We start from the raw sequence: 15,409 nt of genomic DNA, 5'->3' as shown, positions 1-15,409 counted from the left end.
TATTTTAATGTGTCAACGAATAAAAATATGGTTTTTCTTTATTCAACGAAACACGGTCACAGACATTTTGCTGTATATTTGCTAAAACAGCTCAAACATTTGACCAAAAACCTGCTCTTTAACGTGAAATCACTCTTCTTAAAGCACTTCGATTAAAATATGAAATGATATGTAAGCGGAATATTAATTTACAATCAGTTTTTAGCAGATGCTCAAAATCTCGCACTACACACTTGAAATAGTTGGCGCCCTTTTCAAGTTGCATTCCATTTCCATCCTAGCCATCTGCACCCAAAAATGATTGATCCCAGCTTCTGGGCACTAGTTGTGTTCTTCTTTGATAATACCAACCATTATTTTAATTTACAAATCAATAAAAATATATTTTTTCCTTTATTCAACGTCTCACTACAAATACGCTATAGTGCCCCTATATTAAAGGGAACATAGTTAAAGAGATTTTGCTGTGTATTGGCTAAAACAGCACAAATAATTGACCAAAAACCTTCTCTTTAAAGTAAAATCCGAGAACAAAGGAAATGTTGTACAGATGTTGAATGAAAGTTTAAACAGATTTAAATTTGATTCAACACACTTTCAACAAGCTTGAAGGATATTTTACGCTTTCAACAATGTTGAACGACCTGTTCAAACGCCCCCACCAATGGGGCCTTTATGGGGCCAAACGTGACTGACAAAGCCATGGAGTCGTGAGGAGAGAAGTTGTTTTCCGCCTGACTACATGGACTCCAGACTTGGAGAAAGTCTAGTTTCCAAACCATAAGTGTGAACATGGTACACTGTATGTGTCTTACATGACAGATTTGGTTGCCACTGTAGTTTTACCTGAGGTCTTTCACTGGTGTGTCTTCCAAGCTTTCAACAGCCAACTGAAGTTCATGAAACTCATTAACAAGTGCTGGTGGTTCGTACTTTAGTTTAACGTCTATTCTGGGCTTCCTTGGTTCTAAATATAGAAAAAATTAATTACACAATGAATTCAAAATAATGCAAGCCAAATCCCTTCCTAGTTTTCCAACTGAATCACAAAGCATGGAGAACATACAACAATGAGCATAGATTCAACATACATTTTCCTTGAATCATTTTCTAAAACAAGAAACCCAAAAGAAATCCAGTATTCCTTCTGACTACCATTTTTCCTCTTTTGGGAATCAAACTAAGAATATAAATACACATATTGGTTCCTGGGAAGTGTTCTTGACAGCAATACATGTAAAGCGCAACCATTGCTAGAGATTACTGCTATAATATCGTAAGGAAAGATACAAGCAAGAAGCATTATTGCTTGTGCTAGGCTTACTTGACTTTAGGGAAAATTTGTAAGTCGTCCCAATCAAACTGATCCTCTTTGGCAGCTGATTTCAAGCCATATGATACAAAGGACGTCTTAAAAGTGGCAGCCTCCCCTCCCCCACCACTCCACACTAACACAGTACATTGAGACTCTCGGGAACCCAGCTCCAAAGCAATGGAGGTGACCTGGGAACAACAAAACCAAAATGGCGATCAGTAAAGGAAGCAAAACCATGCGTGACTGGTATATTTCAGAGTTTTCAGTAAGATTTGAAGTGGCTACCATTGTACAGTACCTATCTGTAGGTATAGCCAAAACTTCTACCCCTGAGAAAGAGAATTCTGACCTCTGACTGGTGTCATTGAAATAATTGACATTGAATTGTGACGTGAGCTAAGACGAATAAAAACAAATTCAAAGTTTTCTTTACTATTTCACTGTTAGTTTGTAACAGCTCCTCTACTTTGTTGCATTCAGTCATAGCGTTTTACCTGAAGTTGTTTTCCAACATCTTTGGGTTGTGAAGCGAGGTGGAATGGAATAACTTTTGTCTTGGCTGTTAAGGGATACAGTCCACCCTCTCCTTGAGTCAGCGCTGTCTCCACTACACACTGCTGGTTATAAAACTACAAAAAAACAAAACAAAACAACTCAGTCCAGAATTATCTACTTGAAAACCAAAAACCAAATAATAATAGTAATAATAACAATTTTTAAAAACAATTTTTTTTAACAAGGTACTAGTGAGCAGCACACAGCAACATGATATGCAGGATATGACTAGAATCCTGCGTAGAAGGTGTGATGTTTAAACAATCATTACATAGATGTGCTAACGTGTTAGTAGATTCAAAACTAACAATACAGTTGAGATTGGGCAAATGCTTAAGGATAACCTTTTTGATCCCTAAATGACTGCAATTAACATACGTTTTGAATATCACCCCTCTTTGTCGTGAATACTTATTATACTTAGAGAAGCATTTCTTTCTGTTGCTATAGCTTATGTCCTTGAATATGGGAAGCAAAATCTTAGCAGGATATCCCCTAAGGCGTAAACGTTTCCAGAATAGCTGACTTGTCTCACTGAATGAACTATAAGCCGAACTATTTCTGGCGTAACGCATAAGTTCGCCTTTGATAAAAGCTCTTTTGTTGCTACCAGGGTGAAATGACTCGAATGGTATACAGAGATACTTATTAAGGTGGCCGAACACAGTTTTCCAGTATACAGGTGTTAGTAAACATTATTTGAAAACTACGTACTTTTGAGTACCCGAAATTAGCATGGTGCAAGATTAACTAAGAGGGAATAAATTTTGATACCTCTCGTTGAGCAAAGTGCCGTTGCCATGGCAACACAGCAAGCTATTAACCGTCCACAAGTAATGGTTTTCCTTAGTTTTTAGAAAATGCACTCGTTAGATTTTTTCATTTTTGTATACAGAAAAACTCACAAATGATGTAATTTTGGATGTAATTTTAACAGAGAGATCTCCTGTAAATGTTGGTTTTGCACTTTAAGGTGGGGGTACACCTGAAAGCCGTTTTCACGCCGCTTAAAATCAGTCAAATGGGAATATCTTATTTGCATTTCAAGCAACACAAAAACCTTCCATTCATAACACAAATCAATGATTCGGGGTGTTTTAGGAATTTTTGGGTGATTTTTAGGTATATTTGGAAGGAAATAATTTTTCTTGAAGGATTGGTAAAATTAAAAGAAATAAGAAATGTTGAAGATTTAGTGAAGTTTTAAAATTAGAATTTGTAGTTAATAATTAATAGACGGATACCAAGTTAGTCCACTAGCAACCTGGGGTGCTCTTGCGTGGTTATCGACTGTCTGTTAGTGTTCCAAAAATCATTTTCTTTCTTCTATCCGTTCTTAAAACCTCTTCAAATTTCACTCAAATTCAGGTAAAGCCCCACCTTAATGTTTTTTGAAGATACCCTCTGTTAGAATTTGGTTTTTGTTTGTAGGCGAGCTACGCTTTTAGAGAACTACTCTTTTGTCAAATTTCACAAAATTCTAATGAGCGGTTCCTTAGAAAACAGTTCATTTCAATTAAAAGAACCAGTCTTAATTTTTTCGTCAAATGCGCATGCGCGGCTTTTAATTAGGTTTTCTCAGCAAAGATAAAAAGCGTGGGAAAAGGCTTAGCGCTTCATGAACTCACTTTCTTTGTTCGGTGATAAATGAAGAAGGATTCAAAAACGAAAAACTGAGTTATTTAAAGAACGAAACTCACCTTTGCGATCCATTTGGTATAAAATCGAGGGATCGATAGTATTTGCTTACCACAACCCTAGCGCGTGCTTAATAGCGTCACTAACAGAATCTGTAAAGCGCGCGCAAACTGTCTAGGTGGCCGAATACAGTTTTTTAGTGTACAGGTGTTAGAAGACGTTATATGGAAACTATGTATTTCTGGACGCCCAAAATTGGTATGGTGTAAGACCAACTAAGAAAAAATGTATTTTGGCAACGCAGCGAACTATTAAACGTCCATAAATAGTAGGTTTCCTTAATTTTTAGAAAATATACTCATTAGATTTTTCCCATTTTTTGTATCCAGAACAACTCACAAAACACTGACACAGTTGCACTATTTTCATGTAATTTTGACAGAGAGATCTCCTGCAAATATTGATTTTGCATTTTAATGTTTTGTGAAGATACCCTCTATTAGATTTAGGTTTCTCTTTGTAGGCGAGTTACCCTTTTAGGGAACTATTTTCATGCCTAATTTCAGGGAATTCTAATGAACGGTTTCTTAGAAAACAGTTCATTTCCACGAAAACAACCAGTCGCAATTTTTTGGTCAATGCGCATGCGTGGTTTTATTTGGGTTTCATGGCAAAGATGAAAAGCATGCGAAAGGTCTTGGTGAATGTTTTTTTTTTTTTTCTGCTCGGAAGGAACAGAAAAAGAGTCCAGAAACGAGAAACTTAGTTATTTAGGATCAAAACTTAACTTTATTATCCATTTCATGTGAAATTGAGGGATCACTTTATCGACCGCCGTATTTACCACAACCCTAGCGCGAGCTTAATAGTATCACTTACGGAATTTGTAAAGCGCGCGCAAACTGTGTTCAGCCACCTTAAGTGGTTTCTGAAATATAGAATACTGCAGTGTGTTAAAGCTAGGGTCCTTAAAAAGTAACAATTCTAGAAAAGAAACCAGACTCGCTAATTTCGTAACTTATCTTAATATGGTTCATCCTTGGAGTGAAAAGCACAAAGAAATTCTACGAGTTTCTCCTTTGGGCGATCCCAGATGATAAATACTTCATCGATAAAACGCTTGTAGAGAAATAAATATCGACAGAAGTGCTCGATAATGTCTCTCTTGTGACAGTACATAAAAGCGTTTGAGGCTGTGACTGTAAACAGAGTTCCCATGGCAATACCAAACGTTTGATGGTGTATATCATCGCTAAATTCTGATTTAAGAAAATTATTTTCAACGACAAGTCTAGTGAGTTGAACCAAGAGAGCGGTCTGAGCCACCTTGCCCTCTCAAAGCAAGAGGTCAAGTGCAACAATAGCCTTCTTAGTGTCAATGTTCGGATAAAGTGATGACACATCCGCCGTAACAAGAAGGCAATTAGCGGGTATCTCAAGTTGCTCTAAACATCTAATCAATTCACCGGGGTCACGCAATACTGTGGGCATAGTAATGACGGGTTTAACTAGCTCATCAACAAACACTAATAGGTCTAGAAGTATAAGAGCGAGACACTGCAATAGGCCTGCCAGCCATAGGTGACTTATGGATCTTAGGAATAATATAGAACTTAGCGGATCAAAACTCTTAGTATTATTGTGTAAGCTACAAAGAAACTTGAGCGTGTTAGGGGGGAGAAAATGTGAGTAACTATGAGTGAGTTTCTCTCTAGACTCAATTATGACGTCTAGAAGTCCAGTCATCTTGTGCTACTTTTGTTTAAGAATTAGTGACATTAAGGTGCTTAAGAGTCTCATTTTCAATCCACTCCGTGGAAACGAGAGCAGGTCCAAGGTTTTTGTCCGTTGACAGGACGCGAACCGTAACTCACCCTGAAAACCTCGTCCCCAAGGTCTCTGGCCAAAGAAATCCAAACTTCCAGCATTCTCTAAAGGGTTCATGGATAATGGAGTTGTTGTCTCCAGATAAAAAAGTTATACCGCACCAGTTCAACATCATTGGTGCCATAAGAAATTATGCAAATTTTACAGGCCAATCAACTGAGCGCTAACTAACTCCTATTTTATTTCCGTTTTATGGCTATTTTAATCCTATCACACCTATTTTTATACTATTTTATTCACACTTAATTATATTTTATTTCTATTTTAGCTGATAAGGAAAATAGACCATCTATTTTATTTGAGTTTTACTTCTATTTTAAACCTATTTTAAAGCAAGATTGAACCAGGTGGTGTATTTTATTTCTATTTTTTTATAGCAAGCTGAAAAATAGCTTGTTCAACAGGCTATTTTAATCCTATTTTAATTTGAAACATCACTGTTGCTCAGTAAAATAGTAATAAATTAGACTGTTTTATTTCTATTTTTCTGCACATAGGATTGACTATGGCCAGTTCCTTTGGAAAATAAGAAAAAATAGGCTATCATAATCCTATTTTATCCATGACAACCTTGAACAAATGGCAAAATAGATTTAAAATACTATTTTATTCCTATTTTTGGAGGTAGATTCTATTCCATTGCAAAATACGTATAAAATAGTCTATTTTAATTCTGTTTTTTTCCTATGCATGGTTGACCTATCATATTTTATTCCTATTTTGTGAAGCAATTCAAACTTGGCTTACAATGTATGTAAAAATGTAATTTTGAGGCAGCTGTTTTGTACTCACACAAAGCAGAACTTCCACTATACACTGGAATTCATAATTCACAGCTTCTTTCTTGTAAGTTTTCTGAACCATGCATACATAAATGAGCAATTAGTACTAATTAAAACACTGAAATGCATTTGTGAAAACCACTATTACCTTCAATAATCTCGAGGTCATTTAATGCCAAAAAGATCAGCAAGTTTTGAATCGTAAATCGTTCAAGTACAATGCTAGCTAGCTTTTTATAACGGGCAAAAGAACGGTGGAGTCACTGCCCGGGGCGGTACTCCAAAAAAAATTGGGTAGGGGTGTGCGGCCCGCTTCCCAAAACCCTTACCCTATTTATGACTAAAATCTGTGATTTTCCCTACCCTTTTTATGACTAAAATCTGCGATTTTCCCTACCCTATTTATGACCTGAAGTAGCTTCTTGTAAAAAAAATCGAACCCAGGACTAGAGTGCAAAAATCTATACCCTATTTATTACCAAAATGGCGGCAAAATGGCTAAAAGCGATACCCTATTTATGACCAAAACAGCCGAAAAACCATACCCTTTGGCGCCGCACATACCTATATAGCCCATATAAGGGAGTACCCCCCCCCCCTCTCCCGGGAGTCACTGCACAGCAACAATGGCAGCCATCTTGGATTTCAGTCAGACTGGGAAGACTGGGCATGAACCAGGAGGGAGGGGTCAACTTCGGCTTTTCGCAATCGGATTGCTTGTCCGGATGATGCGGGCCATCGTGACGTCACTTCCTGTAAGACCCGGGAAGTTTGAATGACTGATAAACTACAACCTCACCAATTTTTTTTCTTGGATGATCAGTCGAATGATTCCACGCCAGGCCATCAAAGAATCATAGCTATGTATTAACCTATTACCATAATACATGAAAACAGCATCATCACTCATGAAGTTAATATTTCAAGTATGAAAACACGCAAAAGTTTGACACTGGTTGATAGCAAATGCGACAAAACAGTGACGGCCTGCGCCTCTTTGAAGAAGGACAACTTAAGAATCCAAAAGAATTTAACAAGGAGGGAAAAGTGGGATCTTACTGTGGTTTAGAGCTTTCGATTGGCCATTAAAAACAATTATCTTACAACTTAATAAAAATGATCAGTGGGTTTAAACGCATTTCTCCGGTACTGTCTTGTCGAGCGCTCGCGAAAAGAAAGGCGAAAAACATTTTTTCTAAAGCTATGGGAAAAGTTACGTTGCAAAGAAGCCTTCAGTACAAAGTCATTTGCCAGTTGGTAATTGTTAATGGGCAACGGGACTTGACAAAAACAGGAAAACATGACAAGACTTCTTTTTGCGAGGCCGAGCGGCTAACGCCAGCTTCAAAGCAAAATAGTCGAAACATTCTGTATCTAAACATCAAAATTCTAGGGGCAATGCACAAGTTTTGTTCTCACACGTTTAGAATTCATAAGGAGGGTTCAATTATTCACTAGACTAGTACTAAGTTTACTCAACTTCTACTCTTACATAATTTTACTAATGAAAATCAACTGAAACACAGCATTTATCGTCTCCTTGCTCATTCGTTTTGTTGATCATTTCAGGTGATATGGTTATTTTCGTGACAAGATTTCTCCGTATCAGAGATATAGAGAAAGCTGGAGATATTATGAATATGTGTGGCCAGAAAACTGAGCTCAGGAGTACGCGATTTGGTGTGAAATTTCGAGAAATTTCTCGGTTTCCTCGGGCGTCCGCTTGTTTTGCAAGCTTTTTTAAAATTCTAGGTTGCTCAACAAAAATCTTCTTTACAAAGGTTAAATGGCATGGGTAAATTAAAATAAGCTCATTTGAATCATCATTTTGTATCTATCAATAATTTTAATAATGTTGGAGGCAAATTCTGTAACTTCAGGTCAAGTTTCAGCAATAAACACAAACTTTTAATTTTCACTGTTTTTTCACTCTGCGAAACAAACGCACTGATCATTTTTACAGTTGAATATAACTTTCTAATCTCAACTGGAACGTTTGCAATAAGATTTGACCTCGTCCCGAGCCAAATGTCAGTTTCACCAGTACTTTGTATAACTAATAAGATGTAATTTTTCTGGCGCGGACAATCTCAGCTTTTTCGATCAGCGGAAGTACACGTAACTCTTCACTGCAATATTTTCAGCATAATTCATGGTTGAAAATAAATGAACACTTACCTATATCGAGAAAAGAAGATTAAAAGTCTACTCAGCAAGAAAACAAACCCCATCTGGAGCCTTGCTGGAAAAAAAGTCGTTTGATGCAACAAAATCACCAGCGCCATTTTCGAAACTGGACAAAATCCCGCGCTTTACAGGAAGTGACGTCACGATGGCCCGTATCATGCGGACAGCAGAGCCCACGTGTTGACCTCTCCCTCCTGATCTCCTGGATCCTTGCTTCCGGTTTCTGATTAGAGCTCGTATGAGAGCTCGTGGACGTGTGGCCACCGCTGGCCTAAAACGCGCGCGGGCTCTGGGGACGAGATTGCATTTGACGCGTACGAAGAAATCCTATTTTTTAACTTTAAATAGCATGCTAATTACAATGTTAAAATTTACGTACCCATAGTAACTAAGCCAGTCACTGTGCGTTCGCGTATCCTTAGTTGTTGGGGGGGGGGGGGGGGGGTGAGGTTTTCACTAGGTTGGTTGGTTGGTTGGTTGGATCGTGTTGTTAACTTTCAGGCGTGCACAGTGAATGAGTAATCGTAATGTAGCGGAACTTCACTCTGGCGCTGGTGAAATTAGCGAATTTTGCGTTTTCGGAAGGGAAACACACCTCTTGGAAACGGTGAATCGAAAGAGGAAACTTCTAAGGGATGCTCGATGGTTTCAACAGCGGAAATTTAGCGTTAACGGCGAAAAATGTTTTGTTCGATTTGTGGTTTTATTTAGTTTTTGAAAGAGCTGCGGTGTTTTAAATTCAATTAGTGGAAAAAACACGAGAACTTTTTCAAGGCGCATCAGAAAAATCTTATTCAATCTGAAGAGCATAATTTTTCGTAAAATCTGAGCCGTTTCTTCGTTTTTTCACAAAGTGCGGTGGCTTTTAAGAATTTAAAAATAAAAATTCAATTAGTCAAGCGTCGGCATGAACTTTGAATAAAAAACACGTAAAATTTTTTAATCGGTGCATCAGAATAACCTCATTCAATGTGCAGGGGATAGGTTTACAATCATTTTATAGGACAAGAATGGTTGCTTTTCGTTACATGATCGGGGAAAAGATATCATTTCTTTTAGCTTCCAAGGTAGTGTAGTGTCTTAATTTCAATTACTGATGTGTCATCTGCATTCACGAGTTGGCTTACAGGAGCCTTTGATTTAGAGTAGAATTATGTAATTAAGGCGTCTTCAAGGGTTAAAGGGAGGGTTAAAGTGGTTACTTATAATGACACAACGCATAGCAAAGACTTTTTCTACAAGTAAAACGTCACCATCAACTCAACAAGAAGAAAACGACATTGTCAATGCACCATTGAAAATTAGAACGGGAGGCATTAGAAAAGAAGCCAAAACGATCCAAAATCAAGAAACGGTGGCTTACTTTGTAGTCTACTCAGAAGGTTTACACATTAATAGAGCAACATCCGCTTTTCTGAAACTGAGCTACCGAAAATGGCCCGAATGAACCTTATCCGAAGCGGAACCATCAACTCTATTCTGTGGCTTTGACCAAAGCAAGTCTTTCACGCTATGACGATAAGCGTTACATCTTGGCAAACGGTTGTGATACACTCGCCTATGGACATTATAAGATAAACGCTTGAACATTGAAAATAGAATTGAACCGGCTTTTGCAGTTGATATCATAACTGCAGCGCTGTTTCCACATAGCAAATTTGTAAGTTTGGTGGATTTTGTCATTAAAGTGACTGGTGAAAAAGATAACCTGGTTGGTTTTCCTCGGTTCCTCTAAAACTTTTACCTTAAACCTTTGAATCGTAGGGGTAATGGAAAAGTAGTAGCGTGACAAATTTGTATGTAAACTCAACATTAGCCTCCCACGCAGTCGTTTTTAGGAGGTAATACAAGTCCCCTAAAAACGACTGCGTGGAGAGCAAACTCAACATTTGCCAATTTTCATTTTCTTTTCCAAAGCAATGGGAGAAACGTGCGACCACTGTCCCATGGGTGTTTACCAGCAAAGACAAACAGACCTGTTGAGTGATAATTAACGCCAACTTCTGAGATCACCGACTAGCGCTATAGTGGTCAAAGGAGCCTGAGCCGTATGAAGATTGTTTTGAACCTATTTTCTACCAAAGCCAACTTTAACAAACGAGTGCAAAAATACTGTCCTATACATGCCACAGGAGGGGTACTCCGGATTTAAAGTGACGGGATGATCGAATGGGGGCAAAAATCAAAACCCCCCCAAAAAAATCCCCAGGGCTTCCAACAAAACCCAAAAAAATCCCTGGACCAAAAATAAACCCCCAAAAAGTCCCATGCTGAATTTCCGAGCTTTAAAAATTTTCAGAAAGTATTAAATAATGATATAACACGGAAAATAAAAACATTAAAAAGAGAAATCGGCGTTGTGAAAAAAAAAAATACATAAAATGAAAAAATTTTAAAAAAAGAAAGCAAAAATATTTTAAAAATAGAGACCCCAGCCCCGACCCCTAGTCCGCGTTTTACTGACACCCATATGTGTGCGCATATGCCCTATCAACCTGGGCAAGCTTGGGCAAAACTTCCAGAACCATTGTTTCCTTCGAGACGTCACTATTCTGGTTCCACTGACCTATTCATACCTATGACGTCACCTTGAGGGTTGATCGTTGATCCACCCGACGCAGAACGCTCATTCCATATACAGTCAACTCTCTCGTTTGCGACCACCCTTGAGGAACGACCCAGTTGGTCGTTACGGGAGGTGATCGCTTGCGGGAAAGATCAACAAAATAAACCTAATTCTAGATTGATTAATTAATTACAAAGAAAAAAGAAATATTTACTTGAGAATGATGTATTATTCTAGAAAGCAACAGGCATACCCGGAAAAAAGAAATCCGAGTGGCATTCCAAAGTCTTCCACGCTCAACGCTCTAATCTCGATGATACATCATTGGTCTCAAGCCACAGATGGGTCTGGAGCTGCAGTTAGAATTATCTTGGTTGATTACAGAAAGGCTTTCGACCTGATTGATCACAACGATTTGATACAGAAAGTCCTCGCTTACGGGAAGTGGTCGCTGTGAGAGAGTTGACTGTGCCACTGTTCGATTTTTGCCCGATTACGAAGCAAACTCCTTTGCTCCATTACTACCTTGAGTAGAAAAGTAGCCCCAGCGCCCCCAACTAACTGCCTTGCTTCAACATTTTTAAAAAGTTAAACGCAGGAGACATAGACAGAAAATTTTGTTACTTTATTCCCACAAGCAAATTCGAGCTTTTTACATTTGAGTGTTCTATTTTAATGAACATATAAGACTTCAATGTTGTCCTCTCATCCAGGCGGTAGGTTTTGTAAGATATTAGAAAGAACATATTCCTCTGACATTGAATTAGTGTACCAATACTGACCACTTAAACCAGTACTTTGACAATATTGAGTTGTTCTCGGTTAACGATTCTTTTTTTACTATACTGAGCTTTAATACTTAATTGACGTTACTCCCCCCAAAACAAAAATAAATTGAAAATTGCCGGCAAAGCAACGATTGCCACTAGTAATTTACACATTTTTCCTGTTTGTTGTTTGAATAGTTCCATGACGTATAATACAACAATCGAAAAATTTAATAGAAAGGAATACATTTTGTAATATTTGCTTTGTGAAGACCAGTATGACAGAAGCGATGTCCAATATAGTAATCATGGAGACAAATATTACCTCTGGCACGCTAATGACGCGCTACCGAAGTCATAAGATATTTACATTTACAGTTTATCTTTTTCGACAATGGAAAACTTGAACTGAGCTAAACGAAACCTTCAAAGAGCGCTTATCCAATTTCTTGATAAACTTAAACGTGTCACCAGATATTCAAGTCTACCTTTGTTTTATGTAATGTTCAAGTAGAGGATTTTCACGAGAAATAACTTCGTATTGTTAGGTTTCTTGTTTTTCCTTTATTTAAAACAGTTTAATTTTAGCACATTTTCGGGACGGCAAACACATTTTTTCTTCAGAAAAAAACTGAATAAAAAAGTGGAAACGTTTTCTTCCAGATTCAGATTTTCCCCTCATCAAAAACAATTTTACTCCTCGTTGAAACGTTAAAACATAAATGAGATCATTTACTGTTACCTACATCGAATAAATTTGAATTTGAAAGAGGAGATAATGGAATTGTTCAGCCTTTTGACCGCCAATCTGATTAATTGAAACAAAAATAAACACCTTTTTTTTATGAAATTTTAATAAAACAGAAAACACTTTTTAAGGCTAAGGAAATAAATTAAAAGGAATTTGAACGTTTGCTTCTTTTCTTCGGAGAACAGTTAAATAAATTCTTCGCCGTGATGTATGTACGTTCTATATCGAAGTTAAAATAAATTTTCCTTTCTCCTATGTTCTGGGATATTTCCTTGATATCAACAAAATTTAATTTTTTACAACCCATGCTTCTTTAATTTTAGGGGGTAGATTGGAGTGAAAATTAAAGTCTTTCTCAAACAAAAACCAGAATAACTTATTTTTCTTCTTTGGTAGATTCTGTAGTTGCTGATAAGCTGGGCAATTTGTAGATTCTCGGACAGCAATCTGTGTGGTTGGTTTTCAGCGGCGTATAGCCAGAGAGAGACATCCAGATTGTAGCGTGCGAACTCAAATATGGACACAGCAAAGCGACCACAATCATTACCAAGAAATCAGCAAGGGCAAAAAAGCGAAAATAGGGATATGTACCATAACTGTGGATCAAGATGCCGCCCATGAGCTGTCCGAGGCCTCTACCTAGACCGTAGTACAGTGCGTGTAGGATACCTTGTAGGGTAGCGCCAACCCGGGGCGGCGTGCCAACGTATGACGCTAGCGCGCACCAAACGGACGCAGAGCAAACCCCACGAAGGAATTCAATGGGCAGCACCAGCCAGGGATTTTTAATGGCGGAGAAGTAGTAAAACCTCAAGGCGTAAATCAGCAGACCGGCTATGAGCATCTTTATATGGCCAGCCACCGCCAGGAAATACACGGAGCCGTAATAAAGAGCAACATTGGATATGCAGTGAACTGCAACTAGCGCACTGAATAGGGACGGGGAGGCGCCTAGCTCTACCAAGTGAACGAATAAAAATGTCTCGGCGGATCCTAGCGCAAAACCCAGGAAAAGCGCAATCGAGCCGAATAGCGCGTACTCAAATTTCATGAAAACTTGAAGACTCTTGATCAATGAACATCTCTCGCTGACATATTTGTCCGCATCTTGGAAGTTGAAGCGAGTTGATACGAACAGCGCAATTGCCATTAGGACCGCATTCACGTAGAAGAACGGCCGATAAATGTCGAAGACATCTTCGGGGCAAATATCGGTCTGTTTACGGTACTGCCCTTGGACTATAGAACCAGTGATAAACGCGCTTATCCCCCAGCCTATTTCTCCCCACAAACGCTGCTCTCCATAATAGTGCGGACAGTTTTCCAGGTTTTTAAATGTGGCGACATCTGCCAGAGTGTTAGATGTGGCTCCTATTAGTTCGCCAACTATTGTGATCACCAAAATAATCACAAACACCACTTTGGCATTTTTGTAAATCGTCGGATCACTTTTAGTATAAAGGTCGAACAACCAAGCTTCCTGCCACATTTCGGTATTCCCAACCGTATCTGTTGGGCTTTTGTGTTCTTTGTTGACGTTGTCAAAGCGATGGACCAAATTCGTTTGATTGTGGTTGTGTGTAATGTTCAGTTTGTCGTGTACATCACTTAGACAGTGTACGCTTACGGGTGGTACAACAGCGATCAGCAAATTCATCACAATGTAACTGAAGAGGGCCAACAGTAGGACAGTCCTGACCTTGTTGTATTTGTCTGCAATGGTTCCTAGAATAGGCGCACTAACAAACAGGCACAGCGGCTTTACAGCTACTAGCACGCCAACAAAAGAAGGAGGCAGTAGCAAAGAATGTTTGAAATACAGCGATAGGTACGGTAAGAGGCTCCCGGGCGCTGCGAAATAAAAGAAATAAAACACCTTGTACAGCAGAAGGTTTTGGTTGATAGCAACACTCGAGCGGATCTTGTCGAACCAAGCGGATTTCTTGTTTGGATGTTCGCTTAACAGCGGTTCGGTCACAATGCCTTCTTCAGGATTAAATAAATCTCTATTATTTGGCCCGGTTTCTCCGCCAGGGGATTCTAGAGTCTCTTTCTCAGACATCAGTCGTTCTTCACTCTAGATTTTTTCTCTACAACTTCACACAACCACCGAGCACCCAGACAGTTCCTGAACGAAAGCAGTTTAGGCGATTAAATTTTGGCCAGTATAGTTTCGGAAATTTCCGCTTGGGTAGCTATGCCGAACAGATGTTTTTCGACTTTAACTCCAAAAAATTTGCATGCACTAGAAAACCGTCCAACCACCTTCCGCAGCCAATGATGTTTTGATGAAAATTCAATGCCATATTTCCCAATTTATATCCGCTCGTACTTGAATTTGATTGACGGGCAATAAATTAGAGGGACGAAAAACTGATTATGCGATCGGTGAACTGTGTCAGCCACGAAATATCCACTTATTTCCTTTTCTCACACCGCTGGCAAGCCATGATAAACGATCAGAATAATCTTTTTTCTTTTTCGTCAGTGCTCTTAGTAAGTCCTTAATTTTGTTGAAAATGTCTGTATTAAATTCACAGCAAGACACTAAAAACTGTTAAAGACCCTGATTTGAAATTCTAAATACTTTTTTTTTGTTTTGTCCGCTAGGGAAAAGCTAAATTCAACGGAAAGTTAGTATGAATATTTATATTTTGAGTAGGATATCATGAAGTTAATTAGTATTATACAAGTTTTAACGCTGTAAATATTAAAAAAGAAAAATTATTTTGGGGGGAACGACAAATTTCAATATAGAGTCTCAATTTTCGGGGGAAAATTCTTGATAATACTCTGAGAAGCACCAATGAAGATCGGCAAAAAGCCGAAACAAAACAAAACAAACAGTAACGCTAAAAGCATTGTAAAAGGAAGCAGAAGGAAGGCGGTAAAGATGGAAACAGGTACACTATTTCACAACAACGAAACTGACGCCACCAATTAAAATGTAGAACGATACAT

General features: G+C 38.4%; 2 protein-coding genes across 2 annotated transcripts; both read right to left on the bottom strand.

Annotated features, from left to right (window-relative positions):
- Window positions 1-372: 372 nt before the first annotated feature.
- LOC146488561 (trafficking protein particle complex subunit 11-like) lies at window positions 373-6,438 on the bottom strand. Its single transcript, XM_085116614.1, has 5 exons — window positions 6,188-6,438; window positions 5,383-5,470; window positions 1,810-1,944; window positions 1,325-1,503; window positions 373-967 (listed from the first exon to the last, which is right to left on the bottom strand). Exons 2-5 carry the CDS (start codon window positions 5,434-5,436, stop codon window positions 940-942), a joined length of 396 nt encoding a protein of 131 aa, XP_084972740.1. The 5' UTR covers window positions 5,437-5,470; window positions 6,188-6,438; the 3' UTR covers window positions 373-939.
- A 5,096-nt stretch (window positions 6,439-11,534) lies between these two features.
- On the bottom strand, window positions 11,535-14,803 carry LOC146488560 (major facilitator superfamily domain-containing protein 6-like). The gene has a single exon (XM_085116604.1). It carries the CDS (start codon window positions 14,508-14,510, stop codon window positions 12,825-12,827), a length of 1,686 nt encoding a protein of 561 aa, XP_084972730.1. The 5' UTR covers window positions 14,511-14,803; the 3' UTR covers window positions 11,535-12,824.
- Window positions 14,804-15,409: the final 606 nt, after the last annotated feature.

Source organism: Pavona decussata, unplaced genomic scaffold (assembly GCF_977016875.1).
Source record: "Pavona decussata unplaced genomic scaffold, jaPavDecu1.1 SCAFFOLD_9, whole genome shotgun sequence".
Classification (NCBI taxonomy): Eukaryota; Metazoa; Cnidaria; class Anthozoa; order Scleractinia; family Agariciidae; genus Pavona; species Pavona decussata.
This window is presented reverse-complemented; position numbering and strand designations above follow the sequence as displayed.

Excerpts from the sequence above, each read along its gene's own strand:
- LOC146488560 (XM_085116604.1), bottom strand. The coding sequence starts at position 14,510 with ATGTCTGAGAAAGAGACTCTAGAATCCCCTGGCGGAGAAACCGGGCCA.
- LOC146488561 (XM_085116614.1), bottom strand. The coding sequence starts at position 5,436 with ATGCTGGAAGTTTGGATTTCTTTGGCCAGAGACCTTGGGGACGAGGTT. Across the intron at positions 1,945-5,382 it reads TTGGGGACGAGGTTTTCAGG|TTTTATAACCAGCAGTGTGT; the intron begins GTGAGTTACGGT and ends GTTTTTTTGTAG. Across the intron at positions 968-1,324 it reads CAAATTTTCCCTAAAGTCAA|AACCAAGGAAGCCCAGAATA; the intron begins GTAAGCCTAGCA and ends TTCTATATTTAG.